At 44.9% G+C, this 14803-nt stretch overlaps 1 protein-coding gene across 1 annotated transcript in view; it reads right to left on the bottom strand.

Moving 5' to 3' along the window:
- Window positions 1-2226: 2226 nt before the first annotated feature.
- LOC124545883 overlaps window positions 2227-14803 on the bottom strand; it is a 284098-nt gene continuing 271521 nt past the window's right edge. Inside the window, exon 11 of the mRNA XM_047124844.1 lies at window positions 2227-2670. Coding sequence (XP_046980800.1) covers window positions 2558-2670 — 113 coding nt within the window. The 3' untranslated portion in view covers window positions 2227-2557. The remainder of the gene's footprint in view (window positions 2671-14803) is intronic.

Below are 14803 nucleotides of genomic sequence, written 5' to 3'. Positions count from 1 at the left end.
GAACATGCTGGTCACTCTAGTCGAGCGATGCGTTATCCTGAGGGAAGCCATTCACAAGATGTGCACGATGGGGGCGCGAATTGTCGTCCATGAAGACGAGTGCCACGCCAATATGGTGCCGATATGGTTGCACTATCGGCCGGAGGATGGCATTCGCGTATTGTACAGCCGTTACGGCGCCTTCCATGACCACCAGCGGCGTACGTCGGCCTCACATAACGCCACCCCAAAACAGCTGGGAACCTCCAACTTGCTGCACTCGTTGGGCAGTGTGTCTAAGACATTCAGCCTGATCGGAGTGTAGTTGAAGGAATATGTGACACTCATCAGTGAAGAGAACGTGATGCCAATTCTGAGCGTTCTAATCGGCATGTTGCTGTGCATCTGTTTTGCGCTGCATGGTGTCGTGGTTGCAAAGACGGATCTCGCCATGGACGTCGGGAGTGAAGTTGTGCATCATGCAGCCTTTTGCGCACAGTTTGAGTCGTAAAACGACGTCCTGTGGCTGCACGAAAAGCATTATTCAGCATGATGGCGTGGCTGTCAGGGTTCCTCTGAGCCATAATCAGTAGGTAGCGGTCATCCACTGGAGCAGTAGCCCTTGGACGACCTGAGCGAGGCATATCATCGACAGTTCCCGTCTCTCTGTATCTCCTCCGTGTCCGAACAACTTCGCTTTGGTGCAAACCGAGATGTCTGGACACTTCCCTTGTTGAGAGCCCTTTCTGGCACAAAGTAACAATGCGGAAGCGATGAAACCGCGGTATTGACCGTCTAGGCATGGCTGAACTACAGACAACACGAGCCCTGTACCTCCTTCCTGGTGGTTTGACTGGAAATGATGGGCTGCCGTCTAATATGCGCTGCTTATGCATGGTTGTTTACGTCTTTGGGCGGATTTAGTGACATCTCTGAGCAGTTAAAGCGACTTTGTCTGTGATATCATATCCACAGTCAACGTCCGTCTTCAGGAGTTCTGGGAACCGGAGTGATGCAAAACTTTTTTTGATGTGTGTATTTCGTTGCTCACTGCTTGCAGTTTAGTTCAAGTCCAAACAATAAGCAACGAAATTTGCACCTTACATATGACAAAACAACCAATGAAGTCGTCGAAATATCGTAGAAGGAAAAAAATGATTGTGACGCCACTATGTGTTTTATTGTTTTGTCACATGAGTGTGCCCTGTCTTTTACGTAACTGGAGTGTAATGGATTAGCATTTTATACCATGAAATATATGCTTACTCTTTCTGGACATCGATTTGTTTATTGCAGGAAGGTTATGTTTAAACGTTAATGACGCCTTTTTGGCTTGAGTTTATGTGAAATGGTGGTATGTTTATACCAGCGTGTCTAACGCCGGCGAGATAAACAAACTATATCTCATTCTTAGATTATGAAGTTTTTACAGCGGTTGTTACCTAAGTAGTAATATATGAAGTGGTACAGACGAATATCAATGTTAGTGCATGTGGGGGCATGATTAGTACTATTCTAGGACTTTTACACATCAGTGAAAATAAATGGTATTAATCGTATACAGATACAAAATATTAACTTTCTTGCATAATGTACACATTGTATAATGAATACTAACTTAAATGGAACACTCTCCTGCCTATACCTACACATATACACTCTCAGCAGCAATGCAGTACGTGCCGCCATTTTGGTGTTGGAGCCAAACAGGCAGACACCTGAAGGTAGCTGACGTCATTGCACGTACAGTAGCTTACTTACCGTCACTCATGATAATAAAACTGTTGATCTGGGAGCACAGCCGTGGGTAGTGGCTGGTTCAAAATGGCTCTGGGCACTATGGGACTTAACATCTATGGTCATCAGTCCTCTAGAACGTAGAACTACTGAAACCTAACTAACCTAAGGACATCACACAACACCCAGCCATCACGAGGCAGAGAAAATCCCCGACCCCGCCGGGAATCGAACCCGGGAACCCGGGCGCGGGAAGCGAGAACGCTACCGCACGACCACGAGCTGCGGGCAGGTAGTGGCTGGTAAATAATAAAAATGTACAGTCAAATGGCAAGACTTATCTCATTGAAAAAATGTACTATGACTGTGGTCCACAACTATGGAAAAATAAAAAATAAAATGTTTTCGTTGAAAACTGTTTCTAAGCATTTATTTGCACTCTTGCTCCATAGTGCTGAGTCAGTCCCAAACATCTGTGTTAGACTTGACGTAAGGTATCACCTCAGAGAATACAAAGGATGAATGACTTTACTTAGTCTCAAGTATAACAACATTACAGATTATTTGTTGCGGTTTGAAATATTTTATTACACACCAGATAATAAAATTTGTGAGTATTCTAATGCATCTGAAAAAATCTACACTTTCTTTGACAATGTAAATGACAGGTACTTTGATAATACTAGTAGATTACAGCAATAGATATTGTAGAGTTTCACGAAGGTAACCTCTCGATCATTACGCGTCCACGACACGGATAAGACTGTGTTACGTCGGGAGACGTCCTAAGTCGCTGGCCACCCGCAGCTGGTGCGCGACGTTTCGGTACGCGGTAGCGTCATCAGGAGCGGAGGCTGGCCATCTCGAGGGCGTTGGCGGAGGTGGAGGCGGTGCCGGTGGGTCTGGAGTGGGCGCCGCTGCTGCTGCCGCCCCCGGAGCGGACGCTGTCGCCACCTGTCAACCAGCCAGCCATCACCATCCGCCGTCACTGCCGTCTCTCTCTGGAGGAGCACACCACGGGGGCTTCTTTTATTTACCCGGCATTTACAGGGGACCGAGTCGACAGGCTTCATTAATACAATTCAAATACACTGGTGTACGAAACAAGTACAGAAGTAATTTCCGCACGATGTGTCACTCTGCTAAGTAATGTAATTTGATGAAATTGCACCAGATATACACTACTGGTCATTAAAACTGCAACACCAAGAAGAAATGCAGATGATAAACGGGTATTCATTGGACAAATATATTATACTAGAACTGACATGTGATTACACTTTCACGCAATTTGGGTGAATAGATCCTGAGAAATCACTACCCAGAACAACCACCTCTGGCCGTAATAACGGCCTTGATACGCCTGGGCGTTGGATGGCGAGTACAGGTAGAGCTGGCCATGCAGCTTGAACACGATACCACAATTCATCAAGAGTAGTGACTGGCGTATTGTGACGAGCCAGTTGCTCGGCCACCATTGACCAGACGTTTTCAGTTGGTGAGAGATCTGGAGAATGTGCTGGCCAGGACAGCAGTCGAACATTTTCTGTATCCAGAAAGGCCAGTACAGGACCTGCAACATGCAGTCGTGCATTATCCTCCTGAAATGTAGCGTTTCGCACCGATCGAATGAGGGGTAGAGCCACGGGTCGTAACACATCTGAAATGTAACGTCCACTGTTCAAAGTGCCGTCAATGCCCGAACAAGAGGTGACCGAGACGAGTAACCAATGGCACCCCATACCATCATGCCGGGTGATACGCCAGTATGGCGATGACAAATACACGCTTCCAATGTGCGTTCACTGCGATGTCGCCAAACACGGATGCGACCATCACGATGCTGTAAACAGAACGTGGATTCATACGAAAAAATGACGTTTTGTCATTCGTGCACCCAGGTTCGCCGTTGAGTGCACCATCGCAGGCGCTACTGTCTGTGATGCAGCGTCAAGGGGAACCGCAGCCGTGGTCTCCGAGCTGATAGTCCATGCTGCTGCAAACGTCGTCGAACTGTTCGTGCAGATGGTTGTTGCCTTGCAAACGTCCCCATCTGCTGACTCAGGGATCGAGATATGGCTGCACGATCCATTACAGCCATGCGGATAAGATGCCTATCATCTTGACTGCTACTGATACGAGGCCGTTGGGATCCAGCACGGCGTTCCGTATTACCCTCCTGAACCCACCGATTCCATATTCTGCTATCAGTCATTGGATCTCGACCAACGCGAACAGAAATGTCGCGATACGATAAACCGCAATCGCGATAGGCTGCAATCCGACGTTTATCAAAGTCGGAAACGTGATGCTCTGCATTTCTCCTCCTTACACGAGGCATCACAACAACGTTTCACCAGGCAACGCCGGTCAACTGCTGTTTGTGTATGAGAAATCGGTTGGAAACTTTCTTCATGTTAGCACTTTGTAGGTGTCGTCACCGACGCCAACCTTGTGTGAATGCTCTGAAAAGCTAATCATTTGCATATCACGGCATCTTCTTCCTGTCGGTTAAATTTCGCGTCTGTAGCACGTCATTTTCATGGTGTAGCAATTTTAATGGCTAGTCGTGTAGAAAGAACTGCTACAGTATAGTACAGCGGGTAACTAGAAGAAGTACACAATGAGACTAGCAGAAACGACACTTTTATTCAAGTACAATAATTCTACTGCAGATTCATCCAAAATCCCTAAGACTATTTAAGTTTCACGGAAGCTCGAAATTTAGTGCGGACGTCAATGCAAGATGCCTTTAATAGTTTCCACAATAAAACATTATCTAAAAATTCTGATCGTATGTAAAGTACACCAGTGGCAAAAAACAGTCAATACCGTCACTGCGCGATAGCGATGGAAATGTTACCGATGATGGTGCCACTAAAGCGGAGTTACGAAATACAGTTTTCCGTAATTCCTTCACGAAAGAAGATGAAGTAAATATTCCAGAATTCGAAACCAGAACAACTGTTAGCATGAGTGACTTAAAAGTAGATATCTTAGGTGTTGCGAAACAACTAAAATCACTTAAGAAAGGCAAGTATTCCGGTCCAGATGGTATACCAATCAGGTTTCATTCAGAGTATGCAGACACAATAGCGCCTTTCTTAGCAATCATATACAACCGCTCACTTGACGAAAGGACCGTTCCTAAAGACTGGAAAGTAGCACAGGTCACACCAATATTGAAGAAAGAAAATAGGAGTAACCCATCGAATTACAGACCCACATCACTGACCTCAATTTGCAGTAGGATTTTGGAACATATACTATACTCGAACATTGTGAATCACCTTGAAGAAAATGATTTATTGATACATAACCAATACGAATTCAGAAGATATCGTTCTTGTCCAACGCAGCTAGCTCTTTATTCCCATGAAGTGATGACTGTTGTCGACAAGAGACCTCAGATTTCCAGAAGGCTTTTGATACCGTTCCTCACACGCGACTATTATCCAAATTGCGTGCATATGGAGTATCGTCTCAGTTGTGTGACTGGACTAGTGATTTCCTCTCAGAGAGGTCACAGTTCGTAGTGACAGACGGTAAATCATCGAGTAGAACACTAGTGATATCTGGCGTTCGGCAAGGTAGTGTCACAGGCCCCCTGCTGTTCCTGATTTACATAAATGATCTAGGTGACAATCTGAGCAGCCCCCTTAGATTGTTTGTAGATGAAGTTGCAATTTACCGTCCAGTAAAATCATCAGACGATCATTTCCAATTACAAAATGATCTAGAGAGAATTTCTGTACGGTGCGAAAAGTGGCAATTGGCACTAAACATAGAAAAGTGCGAGGTCATCCACATGGATACTAAAAGAAATCCGATAAATTTAGGGTATACGATAAATCGCACAAATCTAAGGGCTGTCAATTCAACTAAATACCTAGGAATTACAATTACGAGCAACTTAAATTGGAAAGACCACATGGATAATATTGTGGGGAAGACGAAACAAAGGCAGTTCTGTGTTGGCAGAACTCTTAGAAGATGCGGAAAACCCATTACACTTGTCCATCCCCTGCTGGAATATTGCAGCGCGGTATGGGATCCTTACCAGGTAGGACTGACGGAGGACATCGAAAAAGTGCAAAACAGGGCAGTCCGTTTCGTGTTATCGTGTAATAGGGGTGAGAGTGTCGCTGATATGACACGCGAGTTGGGGTGGCAGTCACTGAAACAAAGGCGGTTTTCTTAGCGGCGAGATCTATTTACGAAATTTCAATCACCTACTTTCTCTTCCGAATGCGAAAATATTTTGTTGACACCCACCTACGTAGGGAGAAATGATCATCATAATAAAATAAGAGAAATTAGAGCTCGAACGGAAACATTTAGGTGTTCCTTTTTCCTACGCGCCATTTGAGAGTGGGATGGTAGAGAAGTAGCATGAAAATGGATCGATGAACCCTCTGCCAGGTACTTAACTGTGAATTGCAGAGTAACCATGTAGATGTAGATGCAGATCTCGATTTATGATAGTCCCCTGACAGTACAAAAGGAGAAAAATGGTTCAAATGGCTCTGAGCACTATGGGACTCAACTGCTGAGGTCATTAGTCCCCTAGAACTTAGAACTAGTTAAACCTAACTAACCTAAGGACATCACAAACATCCATGCCCGAGGCAGGATTCGAACCTGCGACCGTAGCGGTCTTGCGGTTCCAGACTGCAGCGCCTTTAACCGCACGGCCACTTCGGCCGGCTTACAAAAGGAGAGACATGGTTCTTAATAGGGTATAACACCAATGCGGATGGCAATACATGGCTTGCAATGTGCTCTCATGCTGGCTACAGGATCAGTAAGGATTTCTTGTGGTAGGGCGTTCCATTTCTCCATCAGCGCAATTGACAAATTCTAGAAGGTTGTTGGTGCATGTAGATGTACTGCGATACGTCTCCTAACCGCATCGCCCCCCGATCCAAGAGCTCCTCAACCTGCACTGTTCAAAGCGGTTGCGCCTTGTCATCCATAAAAATAAAGTCAGGGCCGAATGCCCCACGTACCCTCATGTGGAGAGACTTGGGAACACACAATACACATGTACAGTGTGGATCAAGATCGTTTTGGTGGTCCAGGTTTTATGGTGTGGGGAGGTATAATGTTGCAAGGGAATACCCACACCGGTCAACGTTTTTGTGACACCGTATTCCTCTTCCACGTGTGCGGCTTTTCAGACGTGCTTGCGGCCCTGAATCCATTTTTATGGACGATAAGGCGCGACCGCATCGAACTGCGCAGGAGGAGGAAGAGCTCTCAGAACGAGAGAATATTCGGCAAACGGACTGGCCTGCTCGGTCTCCCAACTCTTCGAGCACGTGTGGGACCCGCTGGGGAGACACGTTACAGCGCTTCTACGTGCACTAACAAACATACAGCAGCTGTCAACAGCGCTGGTGGAGGAATGGAGGGTCTGAATCAGAGGCTGAGACGGTTCTGCGACCGTGTGGGCTGCAGATTCCTCGACTTGCGCCATAGGGTGGTGGGGATTCGGGTTCCGCTGGATAGGCCAGGAGTCCACTACACGCAACAAGCGGCTACACGGGTAGCAGGGGTTGTGTGGCGTGGGCTGGGCGGTTTTTTAGGTTAGATGGCCTTGGGCAAGTACAGAAAGGGCAACAGCCTCAACGGGTGCGGGGCAAAGTCAGGACATGCGGGGACCAAGCAGCAATCGGTATTGTAATTGTCAACTGTCGAAGCTGCGTTGGTAAAGTACCGGAACTTCAAGCGCTGATAGAAAGCACCGAAGCTGAAATCGTTATAGGTACAGAAAGCTGGCTTAAGCCAGAGATAAATTCTGCCGAAATTTTTACAAAGGTACACACGGTGTTTAGAAAGGATAGATTGCATGCAACCGGTGGTGGAGTGTTCGTCGCTGTTAGTAGTAGTTTATCCTGTAGTGAAGTAGAAGTGGATAGTTCCTGTGAATTATTATGGGTGGAGGTTACACTAAACAACCGAACTAGGTTAATAATTGGCTCCTTTTACCGACCTCCCGACTCAGCAGCATTAGTGGCAGAACAACTGAGAGAAAATTTGGAATACATTTCACATAAATTTTCTCAGCATGTTATAGTCTTAGGTGGAGATTTCAATTTACCAGATATAGACTGGGACACTCAGATGTTTAGGACGGGTGGTAGGGACAGAGCATCGAGTGACATTATACTGAGTGCACTATCCGAAAATTACCTCGAGCAATTAAACAGAGAACCGACTCGTGGAGATATCATCTTGGACCTACTGATAACAAACAGACCCGAACTTTTCGAATCTGTATGTACAGAACAGGGAATCAGTGATCATAAGGCCGTTGCAGCATCCCTGAATATGGAAGTTAATAGGAATATAAAAAAAAGGGAGGAAGGTTTATCTGTTTAGCAAGAGTAATAGAAGGCAGATTTCAGACTACCTAACAGATCAAAACGAAAATTTCTGTTCCGACCCTGACAATGTTGAGTGTTTATGGAAAAAGTTCAAGGCAATCGTAAAATGCGTTTTAGACAGGTACGTGCCGAGTAAAACTGTGAGGGACGGGAAAAACCCACCGTGGTACAACAACAAAGTTAGGAAACTACTGCGAAAGCAAAGAGAGCTCCACTCAAAGTTTAAACGCAGCCAAAACCTCTCAGACAAACAGAAGCTAAACGATGTCAAAGTTAGCGTAAGGAGGGCTATGCGTGAAGCGTTCATTGAATTCGAAAGTAAAATTCTATGTACCGACTTGACAGAAAATCCTAGGAAGTTCTGGTCTTACGTTAAATCAGTAAGTGGCTCGAAACAGCATATCCAGACACTACGGGATGATGATGGCATTGAAACAGAGGATGACACGCGTAAAGCTGAAATACTAAACACCTTTTTCCAAAGCTGTTTCACAGAGGAAGACCGCACTGCAGTTCCTTCTCTAAATCCTCGCACAAACGAAAAAATGGCTGACATCGAAATAAGTGTCCAAGGAATAGAAAAGCAACTGGAATCACTCAATAGAGGAAAGTCCGCTGGACCTGACGGGATACCAATTCGATTCTACACAGAGTACGCGAAAGAACTTGCCCCCCTTCTAACAGCCGTGTACCGCAAGTCTCTAGAGGAACGGAGGGTTCCAAATGATTGGAAAAGAGCACAGATAGTCCCAGTCTTCAAGAAGGGTCGTCGAGCAGATGCGCAAAACTATAGACCTATATCTCTTACGTCGATCTCTTGTAGAATTTTAGAACATGTTTTTTGCTCGCGTATCATGTCATTTCTGGAAACCCAGAATCTACTATGTAGGAATCAACATGGATTCCGGAAACAGCGATCGTGTGAGACCCAACTCGCCTTATTTGTTCATGAGACCCAGAAAATATTAGATACAGGCTCCCAGGTAGATGCTATTTTTCTTGACTTCCGGAAGGCGTTCGATACAGTTCCGCACTGTCGCCTGATAAACAAAGTAAGAGCCTACGGAATATCAGACCAGCTGTGTGGCTGGATTGAAGAGTTTTTAGCAAACAGAACACAGTATGTTGTTATCAATGGAGAGACGTCTACAGACGTTAAAGTAACCTCTGGCGTGCCACAGGGGAGTGTTATGGGACCATTGCTTTTCACAATATATATAAATGACTTAGTAGATAGTGTCGGAAGTTCCATGCGGCTTTTCGCGGATGATGCTGTAGTATACAGAGAAGTTGCTGCATTAGAAAATTGTAGCGAAATACAGGAAGATCTGCAGCGGATAGGCACTTGGTGCAGGGAGTGGCAACTGACCCTTAACATAGACAAATGTAATGTATTGCGAATACATAGAAAGAAGGGTCCTTTATTGTATGATTATATGATAGCGGAACAAACACTGGTAGCAGTTACTTCTGTAAAATATCTGGGAGTATGCGTACGGAACGATTTGAAGTGGAATGATCATATAAAACTAATTGTTGGTAAGGCGGGTACCAGGTTGAGATTCATTGGGAGAGTGCTTAGAAAATGTAGTCCATCAACAAAGGAGGTGGCTTACAAAACACTCGTTCGACCTATACTTGAGTATTGCTCATCAGTGTGGGATCCGTACCAGGTCGGGTTGACGGAGGAGATAGAGAAGATCCAAAGAAGAGCGGCGCGTTTCGTCACTGGGTTATTTGGTAACCGTGATAGCGTTACGGAGATGTTTAATAAACTCAAGTGGCAGACTCTGCAAGAGAGGCGCTCTGCATCGCGGTGTAGCTTGCTCGCCAGGTTTCGAGAGGGTGCGCTTCTGGATGAGGTATCGAATATATTGCTTCCCCCTACTTATACTTCCCGAGGAGATCACGAATGTAAAATTAGAGAGATTAGAGCGCGCACGGAGGCTTTCAGACAGTCGTTCTTCCCGCGAACCATACGCGACTGGAACAGGAAAGGGAGGTAATGACAGTGGCACGTAAAGTGCCCTCCGCCACACACCGTTGGGTGGCTTGCGGAGTATCAATGTAGATGTAGATACCAGGAGGGTAATACGGAACGCCGTGCTGGATCCCAACGGCCTCGTATCACTAGCACGCGAGATGACAGGCATCTTATCAGCATGGCTGTAACGGATCCCTGAGTGAACAGATGGGGACGTGTGCAAGACAACAACCATCTGCACGAACAGTTCGACGACGTTTGCAGCAGCATGGACTATCGGCTCGGAGACCATGGCTGCGGTTACCCTTGACGCTGCATCACAGACAGGAGCGTCTGCGATGGTGTACTCAACGGCGAACGTGGGTATACGAATGGCAAAACGTCATTTTTTCGGACGAATCCAGGTTCTGTTTACAGCATCATGAAGGTCGCATCCGTGTTTGGCGAAATAGCGGTGAACGCACGTTGGAAGCGTGTATTCGTCATCGCCATACTGGCGTATCACCTGGTGTGAAGGTATGGGGTGCCATTGGTTACTCGTCTCGGTCACCTCTTGTTCGCATTGACGGCTCTTTGAACAGTGGAAGTTACATTTCAGATGTGTTACGACCAGTGGCTCTACCCTTCATTCGATCCCTGCGAAACCCTACATTTCAGCACGACCGCATGTTGCAGGTCCTGTACGGGTCTCTCTGGATACAGTAAATGTTCGACTGCTGCCCTGGCCAGCACATTCTCCAGATCTCTCACTAATTGAAAACGTCTGGTCAATGGTGGCCGAGCAACTGGCTCGTCACAATACGCCAGTCACTACTCTTGATGAACTGTGGTATCGTGTTGAAGCTTCATGGGCAGCTGTACCTGTACACGCCATCCAAGGTCTGTTTGACTCAATGGCCAGGTGTATCAAGGCCGTTATTACGGCCAGAGGTGGTTGTTGTGGGTACTGATTTCTCAGGATCTATTATGCACCCAAATTGTGTGAAAATGTAATCACATGTCAGTTCTAGTATAACATGTTTGTCCAATGAATACCCGTTTATCATCTGCATTTATTCTTGGTGTAGCAATTTTAACGGCTAGTAGTGTACATTCTGTATTACACTATAGTAGTTATTTCAATGGTCCAAGTTTCATCGAGCTATGTTACATGGTAGTTTTGCACACTAATATTCTTAAAAAATATACGTTGGCAGGGCTAAAAACTGTCGTCTGCACTTGGCGAGATGATGTGTGCGGGCTTGAAAATCTGAATGGATTTTGCAAGACGAAGATACGTGGGTTGGAACTTCAATATAGGCAACTATTTATTTACAGCTCCTACAAAATAGATTCGTGTTTCAAAGTTTTACTGACCTTCAAAGTATTAGTAGTCACCAGCACTGTGTATAACCCGTTGCCAGCTATGTGGAAGTCGTAGGATACTCTTAGCAGTGCCAGTTGTGTTGACAGTTGGAGCGGCGCGGTCTGTTGCCCGACGAATTTGTAGGAGTTCTGAAGCGAGTGCCGTAAAGTGTTTCCTTCAGTTTAGAAATCGTGTTGACTTACGAGAGGTTAAGTCAGGGTAGAGCAGTAGGTGGTATAGCACTTAGCAGCCCCATCTGTCAGACAAATCAGTAACAGCTTGCACTATACGTGGTTGAGCATTGCAAATGATGGTCAGGTCGCGCAGAAAGTGTCATCACTTCTACGCTGGTCGTAGGTTGTGTTCCAAAAATGAACAGCATAGAGACAGAAGTGATGACACTTTCTGCAGGACCTGACCATCATTTTTCTGCACAATGCTCAAGCACGTACAGTGCAAACTTTTACTGCTTTGTTTGATCGATGAGGCTGCTGTGCTGTACCAACTACTGCTCTCCCCTGACTTAAGCCCTCGTGAGTTCAGCTCGATTTCTAAACTGAAGGAAACACTTCACGGCATTCGCTTCAGAACCGCTACAAATTCGTCGGGCAACAGACCGCGCCGCTCCAACTGTCAACACAACTGGCACTGCTAAGAGTACGTATCCTATGACTTCCACATCGCTGGCAACGGGTTATACACAATGCTGGTGACTACTAATACTTTGAAGGTCAGTAAAACTTTGAAACTCGTATGTATTTTATACGAGCTGTAAATAAATAGTTGCCACTATTAAAATTCCGACCCTCGTATTTACGGAAAATTCCGTGGTCACCCTACATTTCATTCATTGATAAGCAAGTGAACTGCGTGTATGTAAAGTATGGTGTGAATTAACTCAAACCTCAGAGGATGTAGACGTTGATTAAAAGAAAGCAGCACAGAGAAAAGGAAATTTTTAGAGAAGAGAACTAATTATATCGCTAGATCATATGAAAAGAAATTGGAGTAAGTGGAAATTCTGACAGAAGATGTGAGGAGGCTACCAGAGTGACTTCAGCTGAAAGATCTACCCGTGGAGAATGACGCCAAGACAGGCAGTTGTGGCCGAATGGGAATCGGAGGCCAGTGCTGGAACCCGAAATTGTTGGACGTGGGAGTGACTGTATGAAGTGAGATCGACTTTCGTGAAGAAGTGGTAAGGTAATTAAAAGTGTGGAGACAGGATAGTGAGAGTGGAAGATAGGACCCTTAGTGAATATAAAATTAAACCTACATCAACAAGTTGTTTTGATTGGGTGCAACAGAGTGAACACACGTAGTGAAGTAAGTAGTAACACTGTCTCATAACGGTTTGTGTAACAAAATAACCGTGAAAATAAATAAGAGATATTGAGAAAGGAGTGATCATACGTCTTTCTCATTGCAATAATCCTTCGATTACTAATTGACAGCCCCGCGGGATTAACCGAGCGGTCTTGGGCGCTGCTGTCATGGACTGTGCGGCTGGTCCCGGCGGAGGTTCGAGTCCTCCCTCGGGCATGGGTGTGTGTGTTTGTCCATAGGATAATTTAGGTTAAGTAGTGTGTAAGCTTAGGGACTGATGACCTTAGTCCCATAAGATTTCACACACATTTGAACATTTTGAACTAATTGACATTAAGAAAGAGCAGAAGAGTTCGCCATCACAGATCTGATTTATCTTAACGTAAGAAAGAACAATGTATTAGTATTACAGCTGTGTAGCATAGTTCTTCAACGAAGGAAACAACACGGGGAGGTCAGCTTTTTTTGCATATCGCAGAATCTTATGTGCTTTTCTTGCAGTGAGATTCCGTTGTGTATAGCCATTAACGTATTTCAGACGGGGAACAGTAAGTATGGTATACTTGGTTTAACGTGTCAGAAGAAGTGGAAGGATTATCATAGTATCGATGCCGTAGGCTTCTGGTAACGTTTTCTAGGTGAGGGATTGGAGTGCATTTTAAACACAAACATTTTAAGTTGGGCTTTACTGGAACCATTACCTATATCGATTGAAACAACAAGGTTACTGATGGCATTCTCTTGAGGCGCTAAAAATCCACAGTGTTTCGGCTGATGGCTTCTGCGTCAGTTCGTGTGGTGACTGTCGTGGCGTCCGTCATCACATCAATGCACTAGGAGCGCTAGGACGAAAGCTTGTGTGTTTTTAACCGCTTGACGAGGCTGGGAGCCCGAGAGAATTGTATATCGCCGTGAAATCATGAGTTCGTGCAAAAAAGTTTACTCTTACCATGCCCAAGTTTCAGAAGTTTGAACCTCCATCATTGGGTAGATTTACACTGTCTGTGCAAGAAGTTCTACAACCGATTTTACTCCTGGCATACAAGTGACGTCAGCGTGGTAATTGCGGTGGCTTCCTGAACTAACAACTGTAAACAACAGATTTACTTTCGGCCTGTCAGCCCCGAACATTCATGAGGTGAACACGGCAAGTGCCATAACTCAATTTCCCGGAGACTTGGCTCATTGGAAGAGGAGTGAAAATAAATGAACGCGTGTCTTAGCTTTTCCATAGATACTCGACCGTTTCTGAGAAAACGACGTTCAAGGTTTTTGACGTAATTGAAATGTCTTTTATATAGCGGGCGATAATCTCAGACATAATTGTGGCACACTGGCTGGCGTCGCGGCCTCTCAAATTTTCGCCCCGCATTTGAAGCCTCATAATTGTTTTTATTTCTTTTTTCATTCATCCTTCCACGTCTATACAAGGCTAGTACACGAATGTTTCTAATCAAGTTTGGGGTACAAGGGCTTACATTCATTGTGAAATCACAACTGGTTTATCGTAATAAGTGTTTGGTAATATCAGGGGCTACAATCTTTTTGAATTCTCATATTCCTATATTTCGTCCTTATGCCAGTTCTTATATGAATTCTTACAGTTTATGCTTATGTTTATTGTACAGGAACTTTTGCTGCATTCCCTTGGACGATACTGATCGCAGAAACATTCCAAACACCACGTGTGAAGGGAAGTTTGCCATAGTAACGTTTCTTCACACGAGTATCACTCAGAGAAAGAAAAATCATTAACGTTGTTGAAGATTTCACGCATTCGTAGTAACTTCGCGGCAAACCACGCATAACGGATCGTTTAACCGAAAACTGGCGCCTGCTATTGCTCATGAATGAAGATACAATACGGGAATCACAGCGAAAACAATTTAAAATAATTTTCTCGTTGATTTATTGATTTTTTAAAAATTCATTCACCAGACATAAAATTAGTAGATGAATAAGGACAACGTTATTTCAATACACATTGGAAAGCATTAGTGCAGTAATCTTGTACGGACATGAATAGATAAATGAAAAACAAAA

The sequence above is a fragment of the Schistocerca americana genome, chromosome 8, assembly GCF_021461395.2.
Source record: "Schistocerca americana isolate TAMUIC-IGC-003095 chromosome 8, iqSchAmer2.1, whole genome shotgun sequence".
Classification (NCBI taxonomy): domain Eukaryota; kingdom Metazoa; phylum Arthropoda; class Insecta; order Orthoptera; family Acrididae; genus Schistocerca; species Schistocerca americana.
Note: the sequence above shows the minus strand (reverse complement) of the source record. Positions and strands in the feature narration are given on the sequence as shown.